At 47.5% G+C, this 26,053-nt stretch overlaps 1 protein-coding gene across 2 annotated transcripts in view; it reads left to right on the top strand.

Annotated features, from left to right (window-relative positions):
* The window catches only part of BTBD8 (BTB domain containing 8), a 419,591-nt gene that overhangs the window by 92,805 nt on the left and 300,733 nt on the right, over positions 1-26,053 (top strand). The window contains exons 2-4 of one of the 2 annotated variants that reach the window (XM_078646322.1): positions 6,382-6,579; positions 21,134-21,396; positions 22,394-22,511. In XM_078646322.1, the coding sequence (XP_078502448.1) occupies positions 6,382-6,579; positions 21,134-21,396; positions 22,394-22,511 (579 nt within the window). The remainder of the gene's footprint in view (positions 1-6,381; positions 6,580-21,133; positions 21,397-22,393; positions 22,512-26,053) is intronic. The other variant, XM_078646321.1, reaches the window with a different exon arrangement.

The raw sequence follows: 26,053 nt of genomic DNA on the forward strand, positions 1-26,053 counted from the left end.
CCCTGCAGAACCAACAGTAGTTGTTCAAAAGTAAGTGAGGTGAACGGCTCTCCCTCCAATGCCAAGAATATCTCCACCTCCAAGGCAGCGTGTCCCAGAGGCCTTACATCCAGACCACCTGTACCCCTACAGCCGACGCTCAATCAATCAATCAATTAATCAATCCAGCAAATGTGTAGATCGCGCTACTCACCCGCTAGGGTCTCAAGGCGCTGTGCGGGGGTGGGGGGGGGGGGGGGGAGTCGCTACTGCTCGAACAACCAGGTCTTGAGTTGTTTCCTGAAGGAGAGATGGTCCTGGGTCAGCCGTAGGTGGGTGGGGAGGGAGTTCCATGTCTTGGCCGCCAGGTAGGAGAAGGATCTTCCTCCGGCGGTGGATTTGCGAATTCGTGGGACGGAGGCGAGGGCGAGGCTGGCGGATCAGGGCTGGCGGGTGGGTGTGTAGAATGTGAGGCGGCTGTTGAGGTATTTCGGGCCCATGTCGTGAAGAGCCTTGTGTGCGTGGGTGAGGAGTCTGAACGTGATCCTCTTGTTGACGGGGAGCCAGTGCAGGTCCTTCAGATGGGTAGAGATGTGGCTGTGACGAGGGATGTCCAGGATGAGTCGTGCAGAGGCGTTCTGTATGTGCTGAAGTCTTTTCTGGAGTTTGGCTGTGGCTCCAGCGTAGAGGGTGTTCCTGTAGTCCAGGCGGCTGGTGACGAGGGCCTGGGTGACCGTCTTCCTGGTGTTGGTGGGGATCCATCGGAAGATCTTTCGGAGCATGCGCAGGGTGTTGAAGCAGGATGACGAGACGACGTTGACTTGCTTGGTCATCGTGAGGGAGGATTCCAGGGTGAAGCCCAGGTTGCGTGCATGATCCGTTGGCTTGGGTGCGGTGCCCAGGGCAGGGGGCCACCAGGAGTCGTCCCAGGCAGAAGGGGATGGTCCCAGGATGAGGACTTCCGTCTTGTCTGAGTTCAGTTTCAGACGGCTGAGTTTCATCCATTCCGCGACGTCTTTCATTCCTTCCTGGAGGCTGGATCTGGCGGTGGTGGGGTCGTTGGTGAGGGAGAGGATCAGCTGGGTGTCGGCGTAAGAGATGATTTTTAGGTTGTGTTGGCGAGCGATGGCTGCGAGAGGGCTCATGTAGACGTTGAAGAGGGTGGGGCTGAGTGAGGATCCTTGCGGAACGCCGCAGATGACTTCGGTGGCCGCGGATCGGAACGGGGGGAGGCGGACTCTCTGGGTTCTTCCGTTGAGGAACGAGATGATCCACTCTAGGGCCGCTCCTTGGATACTGGTGTTGCTGAGGTGCTGTATCAGGGTGCGGTGGCATACAGTGTCGAAGGCTGCTGAGAGGTCTAGGAGGATGAGGGCAGCAGTTTCCCCGTTGTCGAGCAGGGACCTGATGTCGTCAGTAGCTGCAATGAGAGCGGTCTCGGTGCTGTGGTTTGCTCGGAAACGGGACTGTGAGGGGTCGAGGGAACCGTTTGTCTCGAGGAAGGTGGAGAGTTGTTTGTTGACTCACTCTGCCATGTATAGAAACCTGCAACAGTCTGCGCCTCCCGGGTTGACATCCAACGATCGACTAGCAGGTAGTATCAAAGCTCTTTGCCTGAGATGTCCATGCACAGTATCGGCCACTGGGGCCCACCAGTGGTCAAAATATCGCACAGCACCAGAAGAACGTGCAATTGCCAGTACCTGCACCCTTCACGTGCACTCGCCGCAGCTCAGCAAGACCGGAGCCAGAGGAGCAGGCCTCACATACCTCCACTCCACCCCACAGTGACTGTCCAACACGGGTGAGCACAGGCCCTACTCAGCAGCAGTCTGTAGGTTAGGCCGCAAGCGAACATGTAATGCTCCAATTATGTGTCCTTACAATGAGCAGGGGCTCTTAGCGGTAATGGGGCCCTGCCTCCCTCGGCAATAACGTGGCAATACCTCCAACTGCCATCCCCGAGACAAGTCAGTATATCAATCAGGCTTCCATGCCGTACCTCGGGCCCATCATCACAGCTTCCACGTTCTCGTTCCACAGCGCCAGACAGCGCTTATCGACAGCAATCTGGTGCTCTCTTCACCTGCCGTGCCCCAGTGACAGTCCTCACTGCGCTCTGTGCGGCCTCTTCCGATCCCCCGCCACACGCAGCTCAGCTTCTCTACAGGCAGTCGCACGGGCACATTCACATATAATGGCGGCACTCTGATCCACTCCTCGCAGCAGCACCGTTTCCCCACCTGCAGTATGGAAAAACATATCCGTATCTCCGAGGCACCAGCCTCCGCCTTATCTCCGCATTCACGTCTATCATTCAGCACTGCAGTATAATGGCAGTGGGCAGGGAGAGCCGCCGCCGAGTTCCACCGGGCCTCCTCCCCAAGTGGCCGCTGCGGCTCTCGAGTAGCTGCAGTGCCCGCTCATGAGCTCCACACCACTGCAGCTGGTCAGCGCCGGGTCAATTCCAACCCCGCTGACCGCGATATCAGCTCAGGATCGTGAAGGCACTCACTCCGGACCCAGCACCAGTCTCAGTGCAGAGTAGGAGAACACTTTGGGCATTGTAGGGGCGATGTAGATTAGGATAAAGGTAGGATAGTGACGCCGGACCGCGGGAGCCTCACTAAAGCGCGGCCATTCCGCCGTGCGCCACCTAGCGCGCCCCCTCGACTATATGGGAATTTGTAGTGTGCTCCACCGCCTGGGAGTCCCGGATAGAATGAATGGTCGTCAACTGCGCTCGCACTCTCAGCCTATGCGTTAACGTCCGCCCCCCCTTTATCCCCACTAAGGTAGAATTTGTGCCGGAGGCGCACGAGAGCGTGCTCCGCCCTATCCCAATCAAGATGCTTTAACATGCGCCGCTTTGTTTCCAACTCGCTCCACACTCGTGGGGCCCCAGTCCTCTTATGTATCGCCTCCAGCGCACCCACCTCCGTTTCCAACACCGCCCGTTTCTCCTTGCGCACCCTCGAATATGTCGCAGCCAGCGCAGTAAGCTTCCCCCGAGACCACTAGTTTAAGAGCCTCCCAGACCGATGCCAGGGACATGTCAGGCTGAGCATTAATGGCAGCATTAATGGCAAAGTATCGCGTGATAGCATCTCTGATTCGGGTAACTGCGGACTTAGAGTGGAGGAGGGAATCCCGAAGACGCCACCCCGACGGTGATGGCCTCGTGCCATTACTGGAAAGCAGGACTGAGATAAGAGCATGGTCAGAGAAGGAGTGTGGAGTGATAGTCGCCGCAGAGAGGTGGGAGCTAAGAAATGGTCTAGGCGTGCATAAGTTTTGTGTGCAGCGGAATAATATGTGTAATCGCGCTCAAGGGGATGCTGGGCATGCCACACATCATGCAGACCACCCTCACTCAACCATTGCCTCCCCCCTTGCGACAAGGCCCCCACCTGATGGGACCGCAACTCGGACCTATCTAACCCTGGGTCCATGACGACATTCAGGCCCCCCCCCCCCCCCCCCCACCAGCACAAACGCATCTGGGGATGCCAACACCTCAGAGAGGGCCGCCTTTAGGAAGGGCTCTTGCCTTTCATTTGGAGCATACAGTGACCCAACTGTCAGGAGCGTATCCCCCCATTGACCCGAACAGCTAAAAACCGCCCCCTAATGTCGACCACTTGGGAAAGAATTTTGCAATGCGCCCGTGCACTAAAAAGAATTGCCACCCCATGTTTCCTCGCCGGGCCCGAGGACCACAGTTGTATAGGGAATCGCCTATCCTTCCTCCGCTTAGTATCCCTAGAGAGGAGGTGGGTCTCCTGCAACAAGCACACGTCACCCTCGGCACTTTCCAGTAATGAGAGGATAGCCGCTCGCTTGACAGGATTGTTTAGGCCCCTGACGTTCAGGCTTATCACCTTCAAATCCCTACCCATAATCTTCTAACAAAAAGGAAGCGCCAGCATGATACCCCGGGACAGCAGCGCTAGTGGGGCCATAGTGAGCAGCCTGCAGGCTTAACCTACGCCTAGCAACCAAGAGAACTGATGCGGAGCCCCAGAACCCCCCCCCAACCAAACCCGAACTCCCATTGGAAAGCACAGAATCAAAAGGAGAGGGAAAAAAAACAAGAGTCTTGCAGAGTGATGACAGTTCGTCTGGTAAAACCAACTGTTGGGGGAACATGGCACCATCTTCGAACCTTATCCAACCCTGATACAGGGCACCTCCAGACAACCGGGACAGGAGAACACGTCCTACACAGCCACCATCTTGGCCACGCCCCGTTCAACTTGTTTAAACTGGCAGATGGTCACTAACCTTCGTGTTTCCCAAATTGTTTGCCATGGATTTTAAAATGTTCAGAATCATAATCAAACTTTTGCGGTTCCTTTCTCTCCAAGAAAGAGTGGATAGATTTGGGTAGAGGGTGATGACCTTGGCACCGTGCTCAAAGACCTTAATTTTCTATTGAACAAGGACATAATATGCCACCTGAATGTAGCATACCTAGAGGCAATCACAAAAAGACCATAGTGAATAAATAATGCTGTGTAGAAAACAGTAAGTAAATGCACAGATAAAGTAATGGGGTATAGCCTCTCCCTTGATGGGGCTGTAAAATCGATCTTTTGTCCTGAATGGTTTACTGTCCTGTCCAGAATTTGCCTTCATACCAGGTGATCACCCTACTTGTACTTCAGTCTTCTACCCTCTGCAACAACGTTTGCATCCTTTTTGAATTTGTTCATTTCAAGGGCAATTCCAACTCTTTCTCTACTCTCCCAGCCAATGGCATAACGCTTGAAGATGTGCCCTCCTCAGAATGTTATTAGGGACATCCGAGTCTCACATATCATAGATATTCACTGGCTTTGGGCTGAATGGGGGTCCCTGCAGCACCGCTGAGGCCTGCGTTACTCCCCTCAGCTCCAGCGTGTCTGAACTACAATGCACAGCTTCGTGTTTATTTTCGCATTTAACACATTTCATTAATGTTACAGTTAGAACTGCGAAGTGTTAAGTAGTCAAGAATATATACTTCATGCGCTTTCATTCAATCAATCAATCAGAGTACTTGTAAAGTGTGCTACTTACCTGTGAGGGTCTCAAGGCGCTGAGGGGAGGGGGTGCCGCTACTGCTCGAAGAGCCAGGTCTTGAGGAGTCTTCTGAAGGCGAGTAGGTCTTGGGTCTGCCGTAGGTGGGTAGGGAGGGTGTTCCAGGTCTTGGCGGCGAGGTAGGAGAAGGTTCTGATGCCGAAGGTGGTTCGTTGGATGCGGGGAACAGCGGCGAGGGCGAGGCTGGCAGAGCGGAGCTGGCGGGTGGGGGTGTAGAAGCTGAGTCTGCTGTTCAGGTAAGCTGGTCCGGCGTTGTGGGGTGCTTTGTGTGCGTGGGTGAGGAGCTTTAAAGTGATCCTCTTGTCGACGGGGTGCCAGTGTAGGTCTCTCAGGTGGGGGGTGATGTGGCTGCGGCGGGGGACGTTGACGATCAGTCGGGCGGAGGCGTTTGGATGCGTTGTAGTAGTCGTAGGTGTTTGGCTGGGATTCCTGCATAGAGTGCGTTTCATTAGTGCAGTTCCGAGTGCTGCAGCGCTTCTGTCCACTGACCTACAAGCACTCAGTACCGTTGACCAAAATACATCTTTTCTGAATTGAATTGGCTTTGGGCCAGTCATCCTCGCTCTACTTGCTGCATCGCCTCATCACTCTTCCCAAGTGCTCCCCCGGACAACCATCGCCACTGGTAAGTGGTAGAACACTCTTACCCCCCCCCCCCCCCCCCCCCTCCCCTCCCCTCCCGTAATTTCTTATAGCAGGTTGTCTTCTCAGTAGAGGCTCAGCCTTCATCCTGTTGGTCTCTCGTGACGTAGGCCCTTTCACTCACACTATAACTCCAGGGACACTGGCACAGACGTACCTTTAGCAACTTATAGAACTGCCATCGCTTTCAGGTACACAGCAACCTCATGTAAATCACACATTCAAATGCAAAGTGCCTGCGCTCGTTCTGCGGTGGAGAGCACACTTCTACCTAACTTTAAAGATTGTTAATGTTCTTCTTAGCCAGAACTCGGGCTACAAAACGAATCAAGAGCTTATTGCGGATTTCCAGCCTGCGTTGTTCCCAGTACCTACTCGCACAATTCAAAAAATAACATGCTCCAGGACACGTGAGCGAGCCCCTAGTTAAACACCACTTCCAGAAGTACTCTGGTAAGTAACCTTTGCACCTTTGTTAGTAGTGAACAGTCAGAGTGATTCAGCAGCGTGTCAAAGTTAGCTGCAGCCCCGCATATAAATGGTAGCCGTTGTAATGCACAGTCGAGAACTCCTCTCGAAGCCAGTGACTTTCTGGGAGGTTCTCTCCGTGTTTTCACAGAAGTGCTACTCAAAGCAGTGCCCTTTGCGTTTTCACAATACATGGTTTTCTTTTGACAGGCTTTTGAAAGAAGAAATACTTGCTGACGTCATCTTTCAGGTTGGCCATGCAATATTCAGAGCACACCTGGTCGTGCTCCTAGCTAGAGTTCCAGGTTTCTGTGCTCGGATGGTCAAAAAAGACTTCGATCATTCAAGCAGTCCCAAAGCTGTTAATGTTCTGAACTGTGAAGCATCAGACTTTGGGTCCTTTCTTCGGTAAGTTTTGATTTTTACATTTGCACTAGCCAGTCTGATGTGTTTAAATACTCTCGTTTTTCAGCTTTGGTGGCTCTGTTTGTACTTTAGTTATTTCGTTTGCACTAGCCCATCATGCACACGTAGAGGATGTCTTTACGGCGTCCATGAGATCTATCTGGGCTCTATCGGATGTGTATGACCTCTCCTCAGTCTGACTCATGAAAGTGTGGTACCGATAATATACAGCTACAAGATCCCAAAAGATCCTTATCAATTTCTGCACCATTGGAAATTGTTCCCGAACTGTTTAATCACAACTGCTGCACTGACACTAGTAAACCAAAATCTAGAATTACTAGTAGCAGAGACTGCAGCTTAGGTGTTGAGGTCCTGTTCAAACAGCCAAGTACTTTTTTAAAAAGCGAAGTAAGACTGTTTGAAAATGTCAATAGAAGGAAGAAAGGCGAGACTAGCAAACAGTACTATCAGTCACCTCAAAAGGCAGAGGAAGTAGCAGGCTTTGCTAGAGACGAGCAGTCCAGTCTCGACTCAGATTGCTGACCTCAAACTTGTAGTAGTGCTGAAGAACGCCAATCAATCCTTGAGATAAGATCAGAGAGTCAGAGTGTAGAGTCTCATTTTTTTTTTTTCCGTTCAACTGTTTATTGGATGTTGCAAACGGTACACTGCTGTTAGCGCCTACAACCCGGAGGCCGGCAGCATGATATGTCTGAAGCATGGCAGATGGACGATATGGTGACACAGCCTTGGTACCGACAGCCCGGAGGCCCGGAGGCGTTTGGAAATATAGTATATATCGCAGCGCGCATCGAGTGCAATATAAATGTGGTGTATCATTACAGCAGAACGTTTTCTTTTTTGAAGCATCATGAAATAACATGCAAGTAAAGTAAGCATTGTCATCCAGAAAGAAAAATAGAAAAAAACGAACAAAACAGAGCAGGCTAATGCAATAGAGTGTAGAGTCTCATTGGTTAATATGTATTATGCTCAAGTTAGAATTTTAACAATGCAAATGGAACAAGCACTGGCGTTGCCAATAGGTCTCGCATTTACGCGAGTTTGAGCTATTGGCATTGTAAATGACAATTACTTTTATTTATGTTTTTGTTTTTAAAACGTAAATAAAAGACCTTGTCATTTACAATGCCAATAGATCTAAATCTCGCAATTGCGAGACCTATTGCATTGCAAATGCTTTTTGTTTCTGGCTTCTTTATGGTGTTATCAGTCGTTGATGGGAGTGCGCTAAACCTCCGAGATGAGCGAGTACTTAAGATGGCCATGATGTATGCCTATGACTATGCTGACTTACTGCAATGTCAATTGAGATGTTGTTGGTGCAACTATGTGGAGGTTACAATGTGACAGAACGCTCTGACCCAGCTGGGTAAATATTATAACCTACAACAGTGACAAGATGTGGATTATATCTGCAAGACGAGAGCAGTCTCCTACAATTCGTGGGTTAAAAAAAAAACAAGCGCCAAAGAAAGCAGGAAACAATTAAAAACAAGGGGGATTGCCTGTTGTGAGCAGAGCCTGGTGGGGGGCGGGAATGCGAGCGAGGGGAGGAGAATGGAGGGGGAGGCAAGACAGAGGCAAGGAGTGTGGCAAATGGCCGGAGGGAAGCCGGAGAGACATGGGAGAAGCTGCTAATTAAGGGAGGAGAAGCCGCAGAGCGCACGCTGGGCGAAGCCCTTTGATGTGCTGTGCGGCCGTGAATGCGCGTGCTTGTTTGCTCACGTGATTCACGTGAACTTAATGAAAACCGCACGAACGAAACCCTTGGTTTCACGAGTTTTTTGAGCACTTGAATTCTCGCTCCCTCAATGCGCTTGCACACATTGATAGGTCGCGAGACCTAAAAAACGAATACAAAAGACTGAGAGAACTATTTTAAGTGAGACAGCATATGACTCACTCTTTTCTCTGGGAGGATTTTTATTATGTAGTTGAAAGATGGTTTGCTCAGCATTTTGGTACCATTCATAGCAACCCCATGAGTAAAACATGTACACTTATGCTCTACGGAAGAAGAAGGGGGTTCCGATGTTGCTCTTCTTATTTTGTTTTCCTATCTGGCTTGTTGTGTTGCCATATTCTCTTTTATGTTTTTTAAAACCTTTGTGATTTGAAACTTCTAGGCGTTTGCTGTTCTTTTTTTTGATTTTCAAAACTTTATTGAAAATGAAGTCAAGTCACATTACAGGTTATCACTCCAACAGTTAGCTTGTTAAAGGTTGCACATACAATTATAATCAGCACTACATGGCAGTTAGTTGTTAAAAGCAAACATGGCATTTGTGAAGGACCAGTGATTCTTACCCATTGGAGGAGATATGTGAGATTGCGTCTGTGGGTAGAGTTGTGTCTGTTGGGTCAGCTTCGGTCACCTGAGCTTCAGTGGTGGGAGAGTCAGTGGTGAGGTCTGCAGGGGTAGCCAGTCAGTGGAGGTGGGCAACAAGAGGGCCCCATATGTCTGGAGGTCTGCTAGCCGCAGGCATCAAATCCCAAAATTCGCCCAAGAGCGTCTGACAATGGGATGCATCATCCAGCCAGCATTTAACCCGGGGTGCCGGTTTACGGCCCTAGTGGATGGCCACCCCTGTTTAGCAAGCACCAGGAGCATTGCAATCAGTTTGCGGTTAGCATCTGATAAATGTCTAACGTAGCCCAAGAGGCACATCAAGAGATATGGGGCAATGTGCTAAGATGTAATTTCGCTAATTGCGGTGCACACCTCCAGCCAGAACGAGGAAACTCCGGGACACAACCAGGCCAGGTGCGCGAAATCCGTGCCAGGTGCCGAACACCTCGCACATCTGTCGCTGTCCAGCATGCCCATCTTGTGTAGTGATATCGGGGTGCGATAGAGTTTATGTAGATACTTGAAATGGATGAGCCGAAGGCGATAGTTGGGGGAGAGACGCCTTATCTGGTTGCAGCAGTACCGCCAGTTTTCGGAGGAGAGGCCAATCTTGAAGTCCGCATCCCACGCGCTGAGGGCACGGTCCATGTTGGTGGGGGAAGCAGCAAGTGTGAGAACATAGAGACTTGTGACCAATTTCCGCGGAGAGTTTGAAGAATAACTAAGCTCAAGCGCGTCGCTGGGCGGGCAGCGAGTGTAAAAGCAGGGTTGTCGCTTCTACAGGTTGCTCTGATCTGGTAATAGAGTAGTTTATTGAGCGGAGCAGCATTGTCTTGTAGAGTGAAGAAGTTGTTTTCAGGGTAAATGTTCGCTATAGTGTGGATTCCGAGGTCGGCAGCGCGGCTGGACATACCCGCAGTCTGCAACGGGAGAAATTATGGATTGTTTGCAAGTGGCATGGATGGTGGGTAGAACGCCCCAGTGTGTTTACGTAACCCATCCCACGCCCAGCGCAAGCACTCGACCGTGTCAAACTCGCCGCGCAGTACTCTGTGTGGTAAAATAGAACAGTCTGCACCCGTCATGGGGAATCTAAGTCCGCCTCGACTGCCTCATGAGGCTGGAAGGCATTGGGTGGATCCAGAAGTGGAGAAAACTGGCCTGAGCGCACAGCACTTAGAGCTTGAAATAGAGGTCCCCCAGACCGCCCCGAGCCAAGGAGAGTGTTAGAATGTCGTAGGCAATTGTAGGTTGGCACCCTGCCCAAAGCAGTGTGATGATGTTATAGCACAATTTTTGGAAAAATTGTGACGTGAGAGGGATGGGAATATTCAAGAAGATATAAATGAATTTAGGGAGTACCACCATTTTAGCAATGGCTATGCACCCAGCCAGTGATGGGGTGAGTCTTTGCCACGCACGCATCTTGGACTCCAGCCAGTCCAATGCCTTACCAAAATTGGACCCCCACAGTTCGTCCACATCCCTACTTAGCCAGATGCCCAAGTACCTGGTGGGGCCAGTCGCCCAGATGAAAGGATAATCTGGGGTAAAAGGCACGGTCGCGTCCGTGAGCGGAAAGAGGACAGATTTACTCCAGTTGACCTGGACTCCGGAGAGGTCGCTAAACCGGGCAACCTCCCTGGTCATGGGTGCAACATTCTCCCGAGGCTCGCGGACATACATAGTTATGTCGTCCGCGTACAAGGAAATGACAAGGGCTCGAGCCGAGAAACCTATACCCTGTGCGTGTGATGCCGGCGCAGCCGCAGCATCAGGGGCTCAATAGCGATGGCGAATGCATAGGGGAGAGGGGGCAGCCGTGCCTGCTGCCCCGCAAGATGGTGATGGGATCAGTAACCTGTCCTTATACGCTGATGCGCGCCATGGGGAGGCGATACAGCAATTAAATCTTGCGCACAAAATCTGGACTGAATCTTAATCGAGAGAGAAGATAAAAGAGGAAGGGCCATTCTAGTGTGTAAAAGGCCTTTGTGGTATCTAATATGGCGGCCACTGCCGGGAGAGTGGGGTTGAACTGATGGAAGACCGAGAAAATAGTGCACAGATTGCGCGAGGTGGCACGCCCCGGGATGAAACCTGACTGGTCAGGGCGAGCGATCAGCGACATGAGCGGAAGGAGACGGGTGGCCAGGGGTTTAGCGTAGGATGTTCTTTCCTAACTTTTAAGACTTTGTGTCACAATATGTTTTATTTTTTTTCCCTTTAACTTCTCATCCAGAACTCTGGCCCAGTGGCTTGGGGCACATTCAAGCCTCTCATAGAAAAGGCTTCAAAGAAAGTGAAGTGTGCATCTGCCGAAATCATTGCTCTGGTGAATGGTGTGTTCATGCTTGTAGGTGCAGTTCTCTTCTTGAGATCACGCATGTAAGTGGATTTGGCAGCAACCAGCAGGAAGAATACACTATCTGAATACATCTGCATTCAACATTGTCGGAGACCTGATCCCAGTGCCGAATTCCAGCCTTTTAGTAGAAATGTGACACGTACAGCCACATAGCTCTGCCTAAATAGATGCCTCTAGAAGCATTCGTCACTCAGTGTATTGATAGGGTATTTCTAGAGCATGAATGTATTCAGACAACAGCAGAGTGCTGCACTAGGGTGGGAGCCCCAAATGTTTTATAATCCAAATTTGAAAAAACAAGCATTGGCATTACACCAATCAATGTCATAACCCTATGTTCACAGTATTTGGTAACGATATAAAACCTTAGTGTCATATCCGGGAATCCCTGAAAACATATGGCATACAGTATACATCCTAGCAAAGTTTTTTAAAAAAAATTGGAATTCGGGGTATAAAGGTGTGGGTTCAATATCACACTTCACATTAAGATCACTGTTTAGACCTTTTGAGAGTGCAGGTAAATGTGTTCATGTAAGTTTGCTTCTGCTAGTACTGTCCATAATCTTTACTCCCGACGGTTTCTCCGCCCCCTCCAAGGTACAAAGAGTGTGTATCATTTGCCCTCACCACACTATATCATCCCCTGACGCCTTATCTTTCTGACATTTTTTAGTCGTCTTTCCTCTGCCAAATCCCATTCCCCCATCCCCAAGTACTGATCATAGGTGGCCTTGGTGATGGCCAGTGAATTGAAATTCTTTGCTTACTCAGCGCCAACCCCAGGGTGACAAACTTATCAGACTTCGTACTCCAACACACAATGTTGTAATGAAACACCAAACATTGTCAGGCACTCTTCAATATCAGAACCACACCTTCTCAGTAGCTAATTATTTACCTACATTCCCACTTATGCAAGAACATGGCCTCATTCTCATTACATCTGGGGCCATCAGGAGCTCAATTGTAAAATATTTTATGGAGTGGCCCAAGAGTAGGTAGGCGGGGTGCAGGACGTGAAAATGAGTCTGCTTAAATCAGGCATTACTCATCTGAACAGGAGCACGTCTCCCATTCTTTGTCTGAAAGGGGCTCTTACAGGGCAGTTTCTCTTTTCTATTTAACCTTTAGGGGGACCATCCTGTCAGTTTTAAGGGTTTTATATAGGCATGATGTACGTTTCCCCCGTCCTGTCTCCCAGCACCTCAAGGATACTTGACACAAGTGGAATTGCTGGGAAGACAGTCCATATTTCTCTCACAGCATTGGTTAGTTTTGAAATTGAAGGAATTGTCCAAACGTCTTACTTGTCTCCCCATATGTAATGAATTCCACAGCCAGGTACTGGTCTCCCATCTCAACACCTCCTCTGTCCATCCATTGTGATATAGATCTGTTTAATGTGATGTTGTAGAATGGTTACATCCACCATATCGGCAATGATCTGGAAATAAGGGGGAATTTTTAGGATATACTTTGTAGCCAATTCCCATGCAGATGACCCATTTGCACCACGTGTGGAGAATCCGATGGTTGAGTCCTCCCTTGCACCAAGCACAGCAGAAGCTGGGGTGTGTCAAGGGTGCCCTGCAGCAGTTCTGTTTCCTAGTTACTGCCCTTTTTACACCAGTGGACCGCATGCTGAAACAGAGCAGCTGTTTAATACGGGTCGAAGTCCGACAGCCCTAGGCCTGCCTCTGATGAGTTAACTGTACCCTGCGCCTCTTTCCAACCCGCACCAGCGATATCAACAGCCTATCTAGCTCCTTAAATGCTGGCCTGGGAATCGGGCACATATAGATCTGTAGGATGTAAAAGCAGCATGGGAAAAGCACTATATTGTCCAGGGCAGTCCTAAGCATCAGTGAGACTGCCAGGGCGTTCCAAAACTGCCCTGAGGCACGTAACCTACAGAGGACCCTCCACACCTCCATGTTGTAATTATATTGTTTGTCAGCGGTGTGGGCGATCTGCATACATTGGTAGAAAAAACCTTTGTTTCTCATTTCATACCGAAGTAGGGGGAAATTTGAGGTGATAGTCTCGTATATGCAGCCAGTCGGAACAGTACTCTTTTCTGTTTACCATGATCCTGTGGGGCGATCCCGCTGATGAGTGAGCGGTGTGCGAGCCCAACTTTTTTGATATTTTGGTTCTTGGCTGACGAGCATGGGAACTCTGCACCTGCGTGCCTCTGTATTGGTACTATACCTGGTGATATGCGGCAGCCATCGGCAACCCCAGAAGCTGACCTGCTCCCTGCTGACGAGTGGCAAATACCACGAAACACGTGTCCAGGGATGGCGAAGAATATGATATTTAAATTTAAAAGAAGATACGACGTTCTGAACTAATGCAACTACAATTACCATGATCCTGTGGGGCGATCCCGCTGATGAGTGAGCGGTGTGCGAGCCCAACTTTTTTGATATTTTGGTTCTTGGCTGATGAGCATGGGAACTCTGCACCTGCGTGCCTCTGTATTGGTACTATACCTGGTGATATGCGGCAGCCATCGGCAACCCCAGAAGCTGACCTGCTCCCTGCTGACGAGTGGCAAATACCACGAAACACGTGTCCAGGGATGGCGAAGAATATGATATTTAAATTTAAAAGAAGATACGACGTTCTGAACTAATGCAACTACAATTACCATGATCCTGTGGGGCGATCCCGCTGATGAGTGAGCGGTGTGCGAGCCCAACTTTTTTGATACTCTTTTCTGTTTGTTTAGTGAGAGGCTAGAAATATTACCAAACGTAGTCAGCGACTCGAACAATATCGGGACCGAAATTTGCGATTCGGTCAGGAATAGCAAAGTGTCATTGGATTATATTGATACGATATGTGGCGGATCCCCTATGGCAATTCACGAAATCTTCATGTGTTAATGCAGGTGTACTGCTAGGGGTTTTGCTGCCAGGGCAAACAGGGGTGAGACAGGGCATCCCTGTCCTGCACATCTCCCCAACAACCAGCTATTTGAAAATCTAGCCATCCGAGCATACCATGGCAGATGCTTTCTTATATAGGGCCATCAGGGTACCCTCTAGAGTTAACTCAGGTGCCATATGCACTTGAGACAAGTGAACCACGTGCTCTATAAGTATTACATCAGGGAATAAAGCCGCATTAGTTGGGATGTACCAATTTAGCGATCCATGGTGGAAAAATATTGGATACAATTGTGGCGTCTCTGTAAATCTTGCACCGGGGACTGTAAGAACCCAGCTACTCCAGGGCTCTGCCTGGCTTCAACATCATGAGGACAGTGGCCTCGCTCATAGAACTCTGCAGCTCACTCAGTCATCTGGATTCCTTAATACCTTCCAAGAGCTTGTCTACTAACTATACCTGACATATTTTATAAAATTCTGGAGGCAAACCATCCGCCCGTGGTCTTTCCGGGAGGCATGTCCTTGATTGCTGCCAGTAACTCTTCATTTCAGTTTAACTATCTGACCTTGGGGGAGTTCTGGTAGCAGAAGGTGTGCCAGGAAGCGCTGCCTCCAACAGCGGAGAAGTTCGAGAATAAACCAATGCTAGATATTGCAACAAGTTATGATTTATGGCTTTTTTGGGTCAACACTTGAGTGCCACCCGGATTTACTAACTACAAGCATTTACAATGCAATAGGTCTTGCACCTGCGAGTTTTTGGAGCTATTGGCATTGTAAATGGCAATGCCTTTTAAAAAAAATTAAAAGGCATTGTCATTTACAATACTAAAAGAAACACCTATTGCATTGCAGAGTGCGGTGTCCTTGAAGCGGCACCGCGCTTGGTATTACATTCTTAAAAATTATAATATAAACAGAGCGCGTGCCGCATTAAATTTAAAGAAAAAAACCAAGAAAAACTGAGCAAGGTGTCCCTGAAGCGGGCGCTCCGCTCTGTATTAAAGTTTGAAATGTTAAAAAAACAGAAAACGAAATGCAACTTAGGTTAGGAAGAGGCCGCCATTACCGAAGCTGGCACCCCGTGCATGCTGTGTCCCTTAATGCAGTAAATAGTTCTCAGAACTGGTAATGAAAGCTCTCGATTTAGGACACAGTAAAAGATTGAGTCCTCATGGGCGGTAACAAATGGAGACAAGGCGGTAACAAGGAGGGACTAACAAGCCTCATAATGAATCAGAAGCCAGCATTTACCAAGGACAATGGCACCAGCCAATGAAAGGTATGGGCAGAGTGTGGGTGAGGCTTACACAGCATACTCAGCTACTGCATGCCTCACAGAGCAAGCAGGGCATGCGCGCTGCCGCTAGGCTCGACCTAGTGATATATTGGGGGGAGGGCACTTTCGTTTAAGTAACCATGCTAACATTTTGCTTGATTTGGCAGCCTCAGTATGTAATTCCTTCTTATAATTTATTCAGTGCGTACCAGTTTTTTCCCACTCTACGTTTTCTCACAATAAGGGCATTAGTCCCAGTGAGGTCATCCTGCATGTGAGCCTAGATGCGAGTTGGATCCCTTTTCGGCTGTATTACATTATCCTACAGTTGTCTCCTGAATATGTATTGTCGACCTATACATTCCTCATTCAACACCACCTTCAGTGCCTCTCATTCATTAGCTCTAGATGGCGTGAACCCCCAGTTGTGTTCAAAATATGTGCTACTAACTAAGCCAATCCTCATTCAAAATGTCGGGTCTCTGAGGGCTTCCGGGTTTAAGCGACATGTCTGTATACTAGCATTGGTGTTTCTCTGTTATACTGTATTAGGGGGTAGGCCTGATTAGACAGAAATATACTCTGACACTGTGCAGCTTTGATTGTTGTGGTCAGGGTGCGCTTAATTATTATAATGTTCAAACTGCTGTATGTGTTATGTACCTTGGAATATTAAGAATACTCTTTGCCGTTAGCATGCTATGATCTATATACATCAGGATTATCCAAATTATTTAGTGCACCTCAGTCATGCCTGGTTTAGTCAGGACCCTTGGTGGGTGCCTACTTAAGGCGCAGTTCAGAATATAGTTTGTCACCTGCCCAAAGTATTGGGATATCTAAATATGGCGTATTGGGCGCCATACTATGTGCGGTAAAACTGGTTGTCATCTACATTAGGTGCATATGTGTTCATCAAGCAGTTTTCATCCCCCTTCAGCAGAACATACACCACCGTGTGCCTGCCCTCTATACCAGCCCTCAAATAATAATGCTGGAATGGAACCCCAGAGGCCACCCATATCATTACTCCTCTTCAGGGCACGAGTCCTATAATAAGAAGTGGGGGACTAACCAAGTTAGGCAGTCAGCAAGTGACATCATGACACCTGCCATCAAAGCGCACAACGTCTCGCCGCGTGACATTGTACTAGACCTCACCGGAAGTGACATCACAAGAAGTGAAATCGGATAGCATGATCTCACACATATGTTCATCATATCTATCATGAGTAAATTTTAAGAGCATTATGAGATTTAATAAATGAGATTTGGCGTTGAGGTTGTGTCAAATAAGTGACACAATCCTGATGCAAAATCTGGGTCTCAACATATACATTTAGATATATATATATATTTTGCCCACCCTGCTACAAAGCAACTAGCAACAAGGAGAAACCTGGTAGTAGAATTGTTCTGCTTAATTGACTGCAAAGTCTGCATTTTAAAATATTTTATGGGGTTAAGGCATCTGCTGCAGAGGTGCCCTGTAAATCTCAGAGAATAATAATGGTGAGATTTAACATATTTGTTGGAGAGATCTGTGTTTTATGTAGTCCCAGAGATGAAAGAAAGTAGCACTGAAGATTAAGGTGTGTCCTGTAAAGCACATCATGTGACACACAGATTAAATTTTTTATTTTATTTCGATAGGTAAGTGGGTTACTGCTTTGAACCCAGAGATCCTTTTGTTACTTGCAATTCATAAATTGTAATCCTTCTAATATAGCACAGTGCGCTATGAAGGTCTCGAGACTCATACACCATGTAGCGCATCTTGTAAATTGATATGCACACTTACATGAATTATTGGCAATGGATAATATGTATGTTATGTAAAGCGCTTTAACACCCTGCACTGGTATAAGTAGCGCTATAAAAGAAATAAAATAGGGCTATTTAAATTGTTATTTGTGCAAATACTGGGACAGACCAACACATGTGACATTCTTACAGTGCATGGACTTGTGTACATGGACTGTAAAGCAAAAAGAAACACCATGTGCCTCTGTGGTGTGCATTTGTTTCCCCTCTGTTGTATTTGCATTTAAGTGTGAGCTTCAACGCCACCTCTAGTCGGGTTACTCGATCAAAAGGAGGCCTGATGGCCCTTAACTTCGGCCCAGCTGGAGATGAAAAAAAGGCCAATCGTCTTCTGCATGTTGCTGCTGGGGATCAAAAGCAGACTAAATGTGCAGGATCTGCTGAACGTCTCCCGGTGTCTCAAAATGACACTGGGGCAAGTTCAGCATATTTGTGTGTGGTCAAACTTTCTGGCAGGGTGGACGGCGTCCACCCTGTGAAAATAGAGGGTGGACGCCCTGTACCCGTGTGTACCCCTGACTCGTGCCCTCCTCCTATTGCATATGAGGAGTACATTGCAGCAAACACCCTTCTCCATTTCTTTCGCATCTAAAGAACCTACTCCTCCATCAAGTGCACTTCTTGAAGAAACACCAACGGTGCCGAAGGGCATTTCATGAAGGTGTGGACTGTATCATCTCACATTAGCACTCATCACCATCTTCTGTGCCTCAGGGGGACTAAGATGTTCTTTGTCCTTGGGTGCCAAAGTGATACATGCACATCCCCATATGTCTCACCTTGTGATGTGGCATGACTGGTTGTGTTGTCATATATTCAGTCATTTTGGTTGAATACCGATAACACCATATATAGAAAAACAATACCCCTTCCCCTATCTGTTGGGGTAAACATAAATACCAACTAACAACTCATGTCTCCACATGATCCCTCAGCAATGTTAACAACCTGTACCTTGTTAAGAACACATAAAAGAAAGAAATACGAATAGTTAATAATTCACCACTAAGCTAAATATACTCAGCGGGGAGATCCAGTGGCTCCCGCTATCCCAACTGCAATCTCGGAGAGATCTGTGAGTAGTCCTAAATAAACAGAGGGTGTGAATGTAACTATGAACTACCCTCGCCCATGAAATTCAGTTACTGTGATCCGAATGTGAACAGGATCCCTGTCATACATTATAAGAATAGATTTGTATAGTAAGTCTCATCAGGCTTTGGATTTGACATTTCAGAAGGAAAAAATTGAGAACAAAGGGATGGGAATGCCATAGTTCTTAGCATGAAGCAGCGGCTGGCTGACTGATCGATCTCCACTTCTCTACCCGAAGCACCAACTCCTCCTGTTCCATTGGCGTCTCAACAGGCTATCTCACGAATTCCAAAGAACTATCCGACCCAACCACCACATTCTCTCCCTGATGCAGATCCCGAAGATTGGATACCACTTCTTGGCCATCCACTGTTCCAATGACATCCATGCTGTGGGCCCGAAGGCCCGGCGCAACCAGAGCCCGCCTCAGCTCTGCCACCAACCTCCAACCACTACCAGACTTCCTCAGGGTTCGTAAAGAAATGTGAGCAGCCTTCGTGTATTATCTGTGCACTTCAGGCTCTTGAGCTCCTCTCAATTTAGACTATTTTAGTCTGTTGGGAGGCTCTTGTGGCTATGTCCTTCCTACATTAACACCAGTTGAGAGAATTCGTATGTACTAATGCATGCTAACTCACTCTTTTGATTTCTGCCCTGACACAACAATGTACCCATCCAATATAACACTTTCAATGTGGGACAAAGGATCTGAAGCCCTGGGAGGCTGCACAATCCCTTTCTGTCAAAGGCCACCATGTAGTCCACCAACACTTGCCACTTCAATGAATATTGGTGACTAGAGGCACAGTTAGATCCACTTCGAGTCCCTCTAATATACCATGAGCCCAGTCCGCGGATTCTTTATCCCTCACACCGAAAGAGGGAAGAGAACCCACCGAAAATCAAGCAAGTTGTGTACATTGAACCAGACACAGCGTGTACAGTACCGTGAATCTGTCACTTGTAGGGCCAACGAGACTCCCAGAGTAGGTCGCAGCTAATCCCTTGTGGCACTTCACTCAGATTCACTCAAATTCACCCTGAGTCCTCTCTTTGGGGCTCAGCTGCAAGTTCTGCAGAAAGCAGCATCATAGCCGCCAGGTTTTCATGCAGCTTATGTGTGACATTTTTACAGCTTCAGTGTATTTGTGTATATATGAGTGACATTCTGCTGACAGATGTGTGACAGTTTCTCACAAGTAAATCGATGACCAGCATTTGGGTACCTCTCAGTGAGACTTCTGCTATTGCATTCAAATGTATTACACAGCAATGAACGTAAACCGAATAAGACAGACCTATTGGTGTTGCCAGTTCTTGTTAGCACTATCAACCAAATGATTAATAAAGTCCTTACCACTGGTAAACCACTGCTGCTCAAAAACTGTCAGTGAACTAAGTTAAACAATTGCTTAACTTTCCACTTAGTTCTCTTAGTTTATGTAAATGCTGAGCCAAGATGCTGCCTGCTCTTCAGCTGTGCGGCTGTCAGTTGCTGACAGTCAGGCTTCTGTGGTCAGTTGGGATGCCCATTAGCGGTTTTCATTTTTTTTCACATTAAAAACCATTTTAGATAAAATTATCATGCAAGTCCCTATGAAAGTGCTTTTTTTTGTTTTACAAACTATCATTAAGAAACCCCCAAGTACAATCATTGCACGCTAGTAATAGTTATAGTCTGCTTTGTTGAAGAGGATGACCATCTGAAATCGATTTCTTAAATGTATTTCAAAAACAAACCAGTCAGTCATGTCGCAGTCATCAGTATACAGCCATGGTTTTGTGATTAAGAAGGGTACTGGCGACCCTCTGCTACACTTTTCAAGGCAGTCAGACTCTAATTCCATCTCCAGACAGATTTTGCAGTTCCATTCTGTATCAACAAGTGCATACAGTATCAACTGAAAACATAAACAAGATCAGTACCCACATCAGCAAGACAAGGCATTTACGCTGCCAGTCTCCCATGAACCACCTCCAAATAAAGAGCCTTCAACCTGCTCTCCCGCCCTTGGTGCTATGACATTCTGTGCTCCTTGGAAGATATCACTTCTCAAGAGCAGCTCAGGGGTGTCATCTGTGAGCAGCACTCATCCTACATCTCGAGAGTGTTAGTCTAAAGTAAATGTTTACCGGTCACCCTAAAGATAGGTGTACCTCAAAGGTTGACCTAACTCAGATTTGGTTAGCGGTCAGTGCTGCTAATGTTTGTAAACATTTGTTTACAAGAATAAATCATGAACATTCCCCCCTGCTTCAAACCTCAGGACTTCAACTTACCATACTAGACCAGTACCTGGGTACCTGTGGGTATGAGGTCATAGGTTATTAAGGAGGACACTTTCAAGCATGAGACTCCGTTCCTCACAGTTGATTATGTTAAATAATTCCATAGTCTCTTCTATTCTCAGCTTTCATTCCTATCCTAACTCTCACTGCACATTATTTCCAGACTATCTGCCCTCTCTCAATTCTCGCTTTTCTTTGTAAAAAAACCAACTGTAAGTAGCTTTTAAATTACATTATTTGCTCCTTCAGAAATCCATTGCAAACAGGCATTGCGGAGTTTGTTTTCGGTCTCCAAGATGCATCTTGTGAATGCAAAAAGGAGAAAATGTGGATGTCTGAAAAAAAATGATGTGTAGAATATTTGTTAGACTTGTATGAATCTTGGAGGTTTTTAATGGCTCAACATGATTTTTTTTTGTGGTTAGCATTGTATATTCTTCGGAGAGAAATATTAAAGAGGTTGAAGAAGAGTTCCTGATCACACTTCAAAAAGGGTCAGAATCAGTTGTGGAAGATATTCCGTTGAATAATGTTGAAGACAAAGATCCGTCTGATGTGCAACGCCATGAAAATGACCTTTTTCCATCCATGCACGATAATTCTTCTACGGAACTTTCTGGTCAACATCTTCTCTGTAGTTCATTTTGCACGAGTGAAAAAGTAAACCTTCACGGAACTGTGTTCCAAGGTGAGTGATCTGATTTTTCCATGCACAGATCTGATTGTTTTTCTTGTATCAAATGGCCTCAAGTGTTTTTGATGTTTCCTGCAAATGTCAGCGGTCTGTTATTCAGGTAGGAGTACATTTCTACAGCATAGTTTGTTCGTAATTAGTGAAATAGCAGCAGATCTTTCTGCTTCTCCTTAATCATGTATTTAGCTATAACATGCTTGAGAGTCTACCTTTTAGGTACAAAAAGACTCGAGTTATTTACATCCGATGGTCTACTATCATAAAACTTTCTCAAGGAACAATTTTGACTTGCTCATGGTAGAGGTCATAACTGATGTGTGTCCAAGATATGACTGACAAAGCCAGAAGTATAGAAGTGTCATGGGCATAGGTTTCATTTATATGTCTGGATGTTAAACATGCTTAGCTTATATCCCTAAAGCAAACACAAGGAGATGATGCTTACATTCCCAGTCATAGGTTCCCCATGAATTTGGCAGTTTCTGTGGAAAAGAAGTGGTCTGAGAAATTCAGTGTAAATGAGGAGAACATTGATAGATTTGTACCTTTTTGAGTATTATCAATCATTCGCATTGCCAATGTTTATTTAAACCTGTGGCAGAACTGCAGAGTGAGGACCATAACGAAGCCAGTGTTTGGATAATCAAGTGATTTCTTTTTGCCTTTGTTTTGGTTTGAGGAAACTTAGTGTTCACTCTTTTTACAATTTATTATTTTCTCAGCTGTGTCAGCAGTTTCAAAGATATAGCTTCTCTTAATTTACCCTACTCAAGTGTCATGATAAACTGTCAATATCCTTTTTATTGTTGTCCTTTCTAATGTGCCACTGCAAATTCAAACGGAGTCTGAGTGGTGCACTCTGAATTTAATTTACACTTTTAATTGGGAGGAATATAACAGCTTTATGAATGCCAGCTCCTTTAGGATATATTGTATTATGGGATGACTGAAGACATTCTCTTACGAGATTTTTTTCTGTGTTCTCCTTTAGATGATTTACTACTTGAAACTGCATCAAAACTAGGTGAAGATTTACTCTCCATTCACAAAAAATGTTGTTGTTCAGACTTAGACATTTGTGTTGGAGAACAGCATTTTCGAGCTCATAGGTATGCTTTTATTGTGTTCTATTTGTTAACAGTTTAAAAAAAAAACTTTCTGTATTTTTTTCTATGCCTTTTTGTTAAGTCTGCGCTGCATATGAGACCTAGTCTTAGGAATTACTGCACAGACCTCAACAAAGCCTGTACCATTGCACAAGAAAACTATCCATGGTCCACACAGCCACTGTAGAATCATTCAATCAGAGGAGGAATAGTTATTACTAGCCTGACCCTGCAATCACATCCCTGAGGTAGGGGATTGATATTGGGCTAGTTAATGATACTGAATAATCTTTAGCAAACACATTTGTAGGTCCCAACTTTTCACTACGTGGGAAAAACCAATATGTCAATGTTGGTATGGTAATGGAAGTGCCCCTCTGCCCTGGCTCTACTGATGCCTAGTTCCCTCATGCAGCTTATGTGTGACATGTTTACAGTTTCTGTGTATTTGTGTATATATGAGTGACATTCTGCTGACAGATGTGTGACAGTTTCTCACAAGTAAATAGGCAAACCTGGATCATGCATGTGCACAATGACATAGGCCTGTCTCACGGATTGCTTTCTTGTTGGACTGGGAGTGGTGTTTAAAGTGCTCCCTTCATTGTGGTGGAAGGCTACTGCCTGCACCAGTAGTAAAGCAGCACAAGAGCAGTGGTGGCAGCATGCCATGTAGAGATCAGTAGGAGTGAACAGGTCCTTTTTAACCTTTGTCACTGGAGTGAGGCCTTCCGGATCACTCAATTAAAGTTCCGCTACTGTTTGCTTAACTCACCCTTGGCCTACATCAGTTTGGTGTGTAGTGCTGCACAGCGAATAAGTGGGGTATCTGAGCTGTGTGTGTGTGTGCCTAGGAAAGGGTACCATACAGGGATAATGCCGTACTGTGCCGTGCATGCATGTGTTAGAAGTATGTTTGCCTATGAGTGGTACAATACATGAAGGATGTAGTGCTGAGCGGTGTGTGTTTGCTGTAAACATGCTCTGGGTGCATGTAAGCCTGTGAATGGTACAAAATATGGAAGGCCCTAATTTCCATTTTGAAGGGCACATTTGGTGCCCTCCCTTGCATAAACCGGTTTTCTCCATCCAGGAGCCTTTGGCTCCCTCTCTGGCACCCCACTGTCCTGATCCACCTTTGGGAAATTCCCAGAGCTCTGCCAGATGGCCACTTGATTCTGCCATCTTGAAACTTAGATGGGCAGAGGCCCCTAGCAGCATGTGACTGGTTAGTCCATCAGAGTAGCGTCCCTGACCCCCCCGATTGGTGGGTCACCGCAGAAGTAGTCCTTTCCCCTCTGTGGGTTACTTAAGGGCGCACCTGAGGGTGGGTCCTTAGATTTGCCTGGACTTCATCCTCATGAACCGACTGGCTTCACCTGAAGATTTCTCTAAAGATTTTTCTGCTGTTGGATACTGGACTCTGCTGCTGGACCGAACCAGGAACCAAGACAAAGACTGCTTTTGTTAGGAAGGCTCCTACTGCAACTTCGTCTCAGTGCTCTTCCAAGTTCTACAACATGCGTGGCTGCGCATCCTCCTGAGTCCCCCACAACCCTGCATGCTTTAAGATAGTAAGAAGAAATCTCCCTTGGAGTGGAGGAGTCACTCGCTTGCATACCCAGGCACCTCGACGATGACCAACCTGTGGATTCTGCTGTCTCGCAGATACCTCCTGGCTCTAAAATCCAAGTGGTGGATTGTTGGTTCTCCAGAGGCCTGACCAGTCTTCTCTGCAACTTGGGAGATGGTAATCCCTCTCCAGCCGACCAGAAACGCATCTCTGTGCACCACGTCTCTTTGCTGTTGCCAAGCCTAGCTGTTTTTCCTGACCGAAGATCTTTGAGCTCCAAGAAGCCCCTGCTTCAAGCATCACTCCGCTCCTAGAGCGACTTCCTCCCTACTACTCCAGCAAAGTGGGCTTCCAACTTCTATGTGCTGCGGAGGCCTCCCTGAGACTCCCTGTACCTGCTGCCAGAGGATCCTCCGGGAATCTGCACCGATTCCTGCCGGCTCTCCTGCTTGCTGAGGACCTACCCAGGCTTATCCTGGGTGGGTGAGTCCCTCAGACCTTGCTGGTCTGCAACTAAACATTTATTTGTGCAACACATCTGTTGTGTTTGCCAAGGCTTGTTGTTGGCCCTGACGCTCACTGACCTGCCTGTATCTCGTCAACCAACGCGGGACAGCTCGTGGCCTCTGCAACACCACCTGGGCTCCACAGCTGCAGCTTCAAGACCTCCGTGCTTCAGTAAAGTACCTTCGACAAGGGTTGGCATCGCGCACTATGACTTGGTGTGCCCTAGGTACCTGCCAATCTGATTCCCACGGCCTGTGCTCTTGCCCAAAACTGTACCTTTGTACCCACAATTGGCACATCCCTGGTCACAGGTAAGCCACTTGTAAAAGGTACCAAGGGCACTGAGGCCAGGGAAGGCCTATAAAGGCTGCAGCACCTATTGTGCCACACTTATATTCCCTATACCTTAACACCCACCCACTGCCCTTGCAGGCTGCGTGTTGTGGTGCAGTGAAAAGTCGACATGGCACACATCCCTGTGTGCCATGCCTGCAATCCACTGTCTGAGATCTAGGTAAGCATCCCCTCTAGCAGGGTGCACTAGCCCCCAGGTGAGGGTACAGTGGCATGAGCCCTGTACCCCTACTGTGTCTTTGAGGCAATTCTTTGACATTGTTAAGTGTAGTAAAGTCATTAAGAGTATATGGCCTGAGAGTTGGTCATTACGACCTCCACAGGTCCATAATGGCTTTACTAAAACCCGGGAAGTTTGGTTGCAAGCTTTTCAGCATATTAAAACCACACTTATGCCAGTGTGGAATTTAATGTACCAAGCACCCAGAGGGCGTCTTAAAGATGCCCTCTAAAAAGCGACCAGCTCTGATGTGGTTCCTGAATGGCTGCCCGCCATTTGCCACCACCAGACAGGTTTCTGGACCCCTAGGTAGAGGGCCTCCGCTCCCTGGGTCCAGAAACAAAGCCCATCCTGGGCAGTGGTGTCATGCCTCCTCCCTCAGGATAGATTGGGCCCATGAAAGCGGAAGCTTTAAAGACATGCTGCCTTTGTACGCTGTCCCTGCCTTTTACTGCCCGCAGCAACTGGCTCCCACCAGTTTTGACCAACACTTTGGGTGGGAGAATCAGCAGGAAAACCTAGCTAGGAGGAGAGGTGTGCCCACCTTTGCCAACCACACCCCTCAGGTGGGGGAGGCGAGGTGAAGGACACATCTAAGACCCTTCCATCTTGGAAATGACGGGACCCAACCAATTGGGAAGAGGCTCATGCCCCCCTCCCGCTGGAGAGTGGCATGATAGGGAGTGTACTCACACCAAGGAAGAGACCCATTGGTCCTGACCAGCACATCTCTCTAATGCCCCTAAATTTAGTATTCAGGAGAGACCCTGAACCTTGCTTCCTCAGGTTTGAGGAAGAAAGAAAAAGGATCGAAGAGCTGTGGTGACTGAGAAAGAAGAGGACACCTATTGCTTTGACCCCAGCCCTACCGTCCTGTCCCGACTTCAACCA

This window comes from Lissotriton helveticus, chromosome 1_1, assembly GCF_964261635.1.
Source record: "Lissotriton helveticus chromosome 1_1, aLisHel1.1, whole genome shotgun sequence".
NCBI lineage: Eukaryota > Metazoa > Chordata > Amphibia > Caudata > Salamandridae > Lissotriton > Lissotriton helveticus.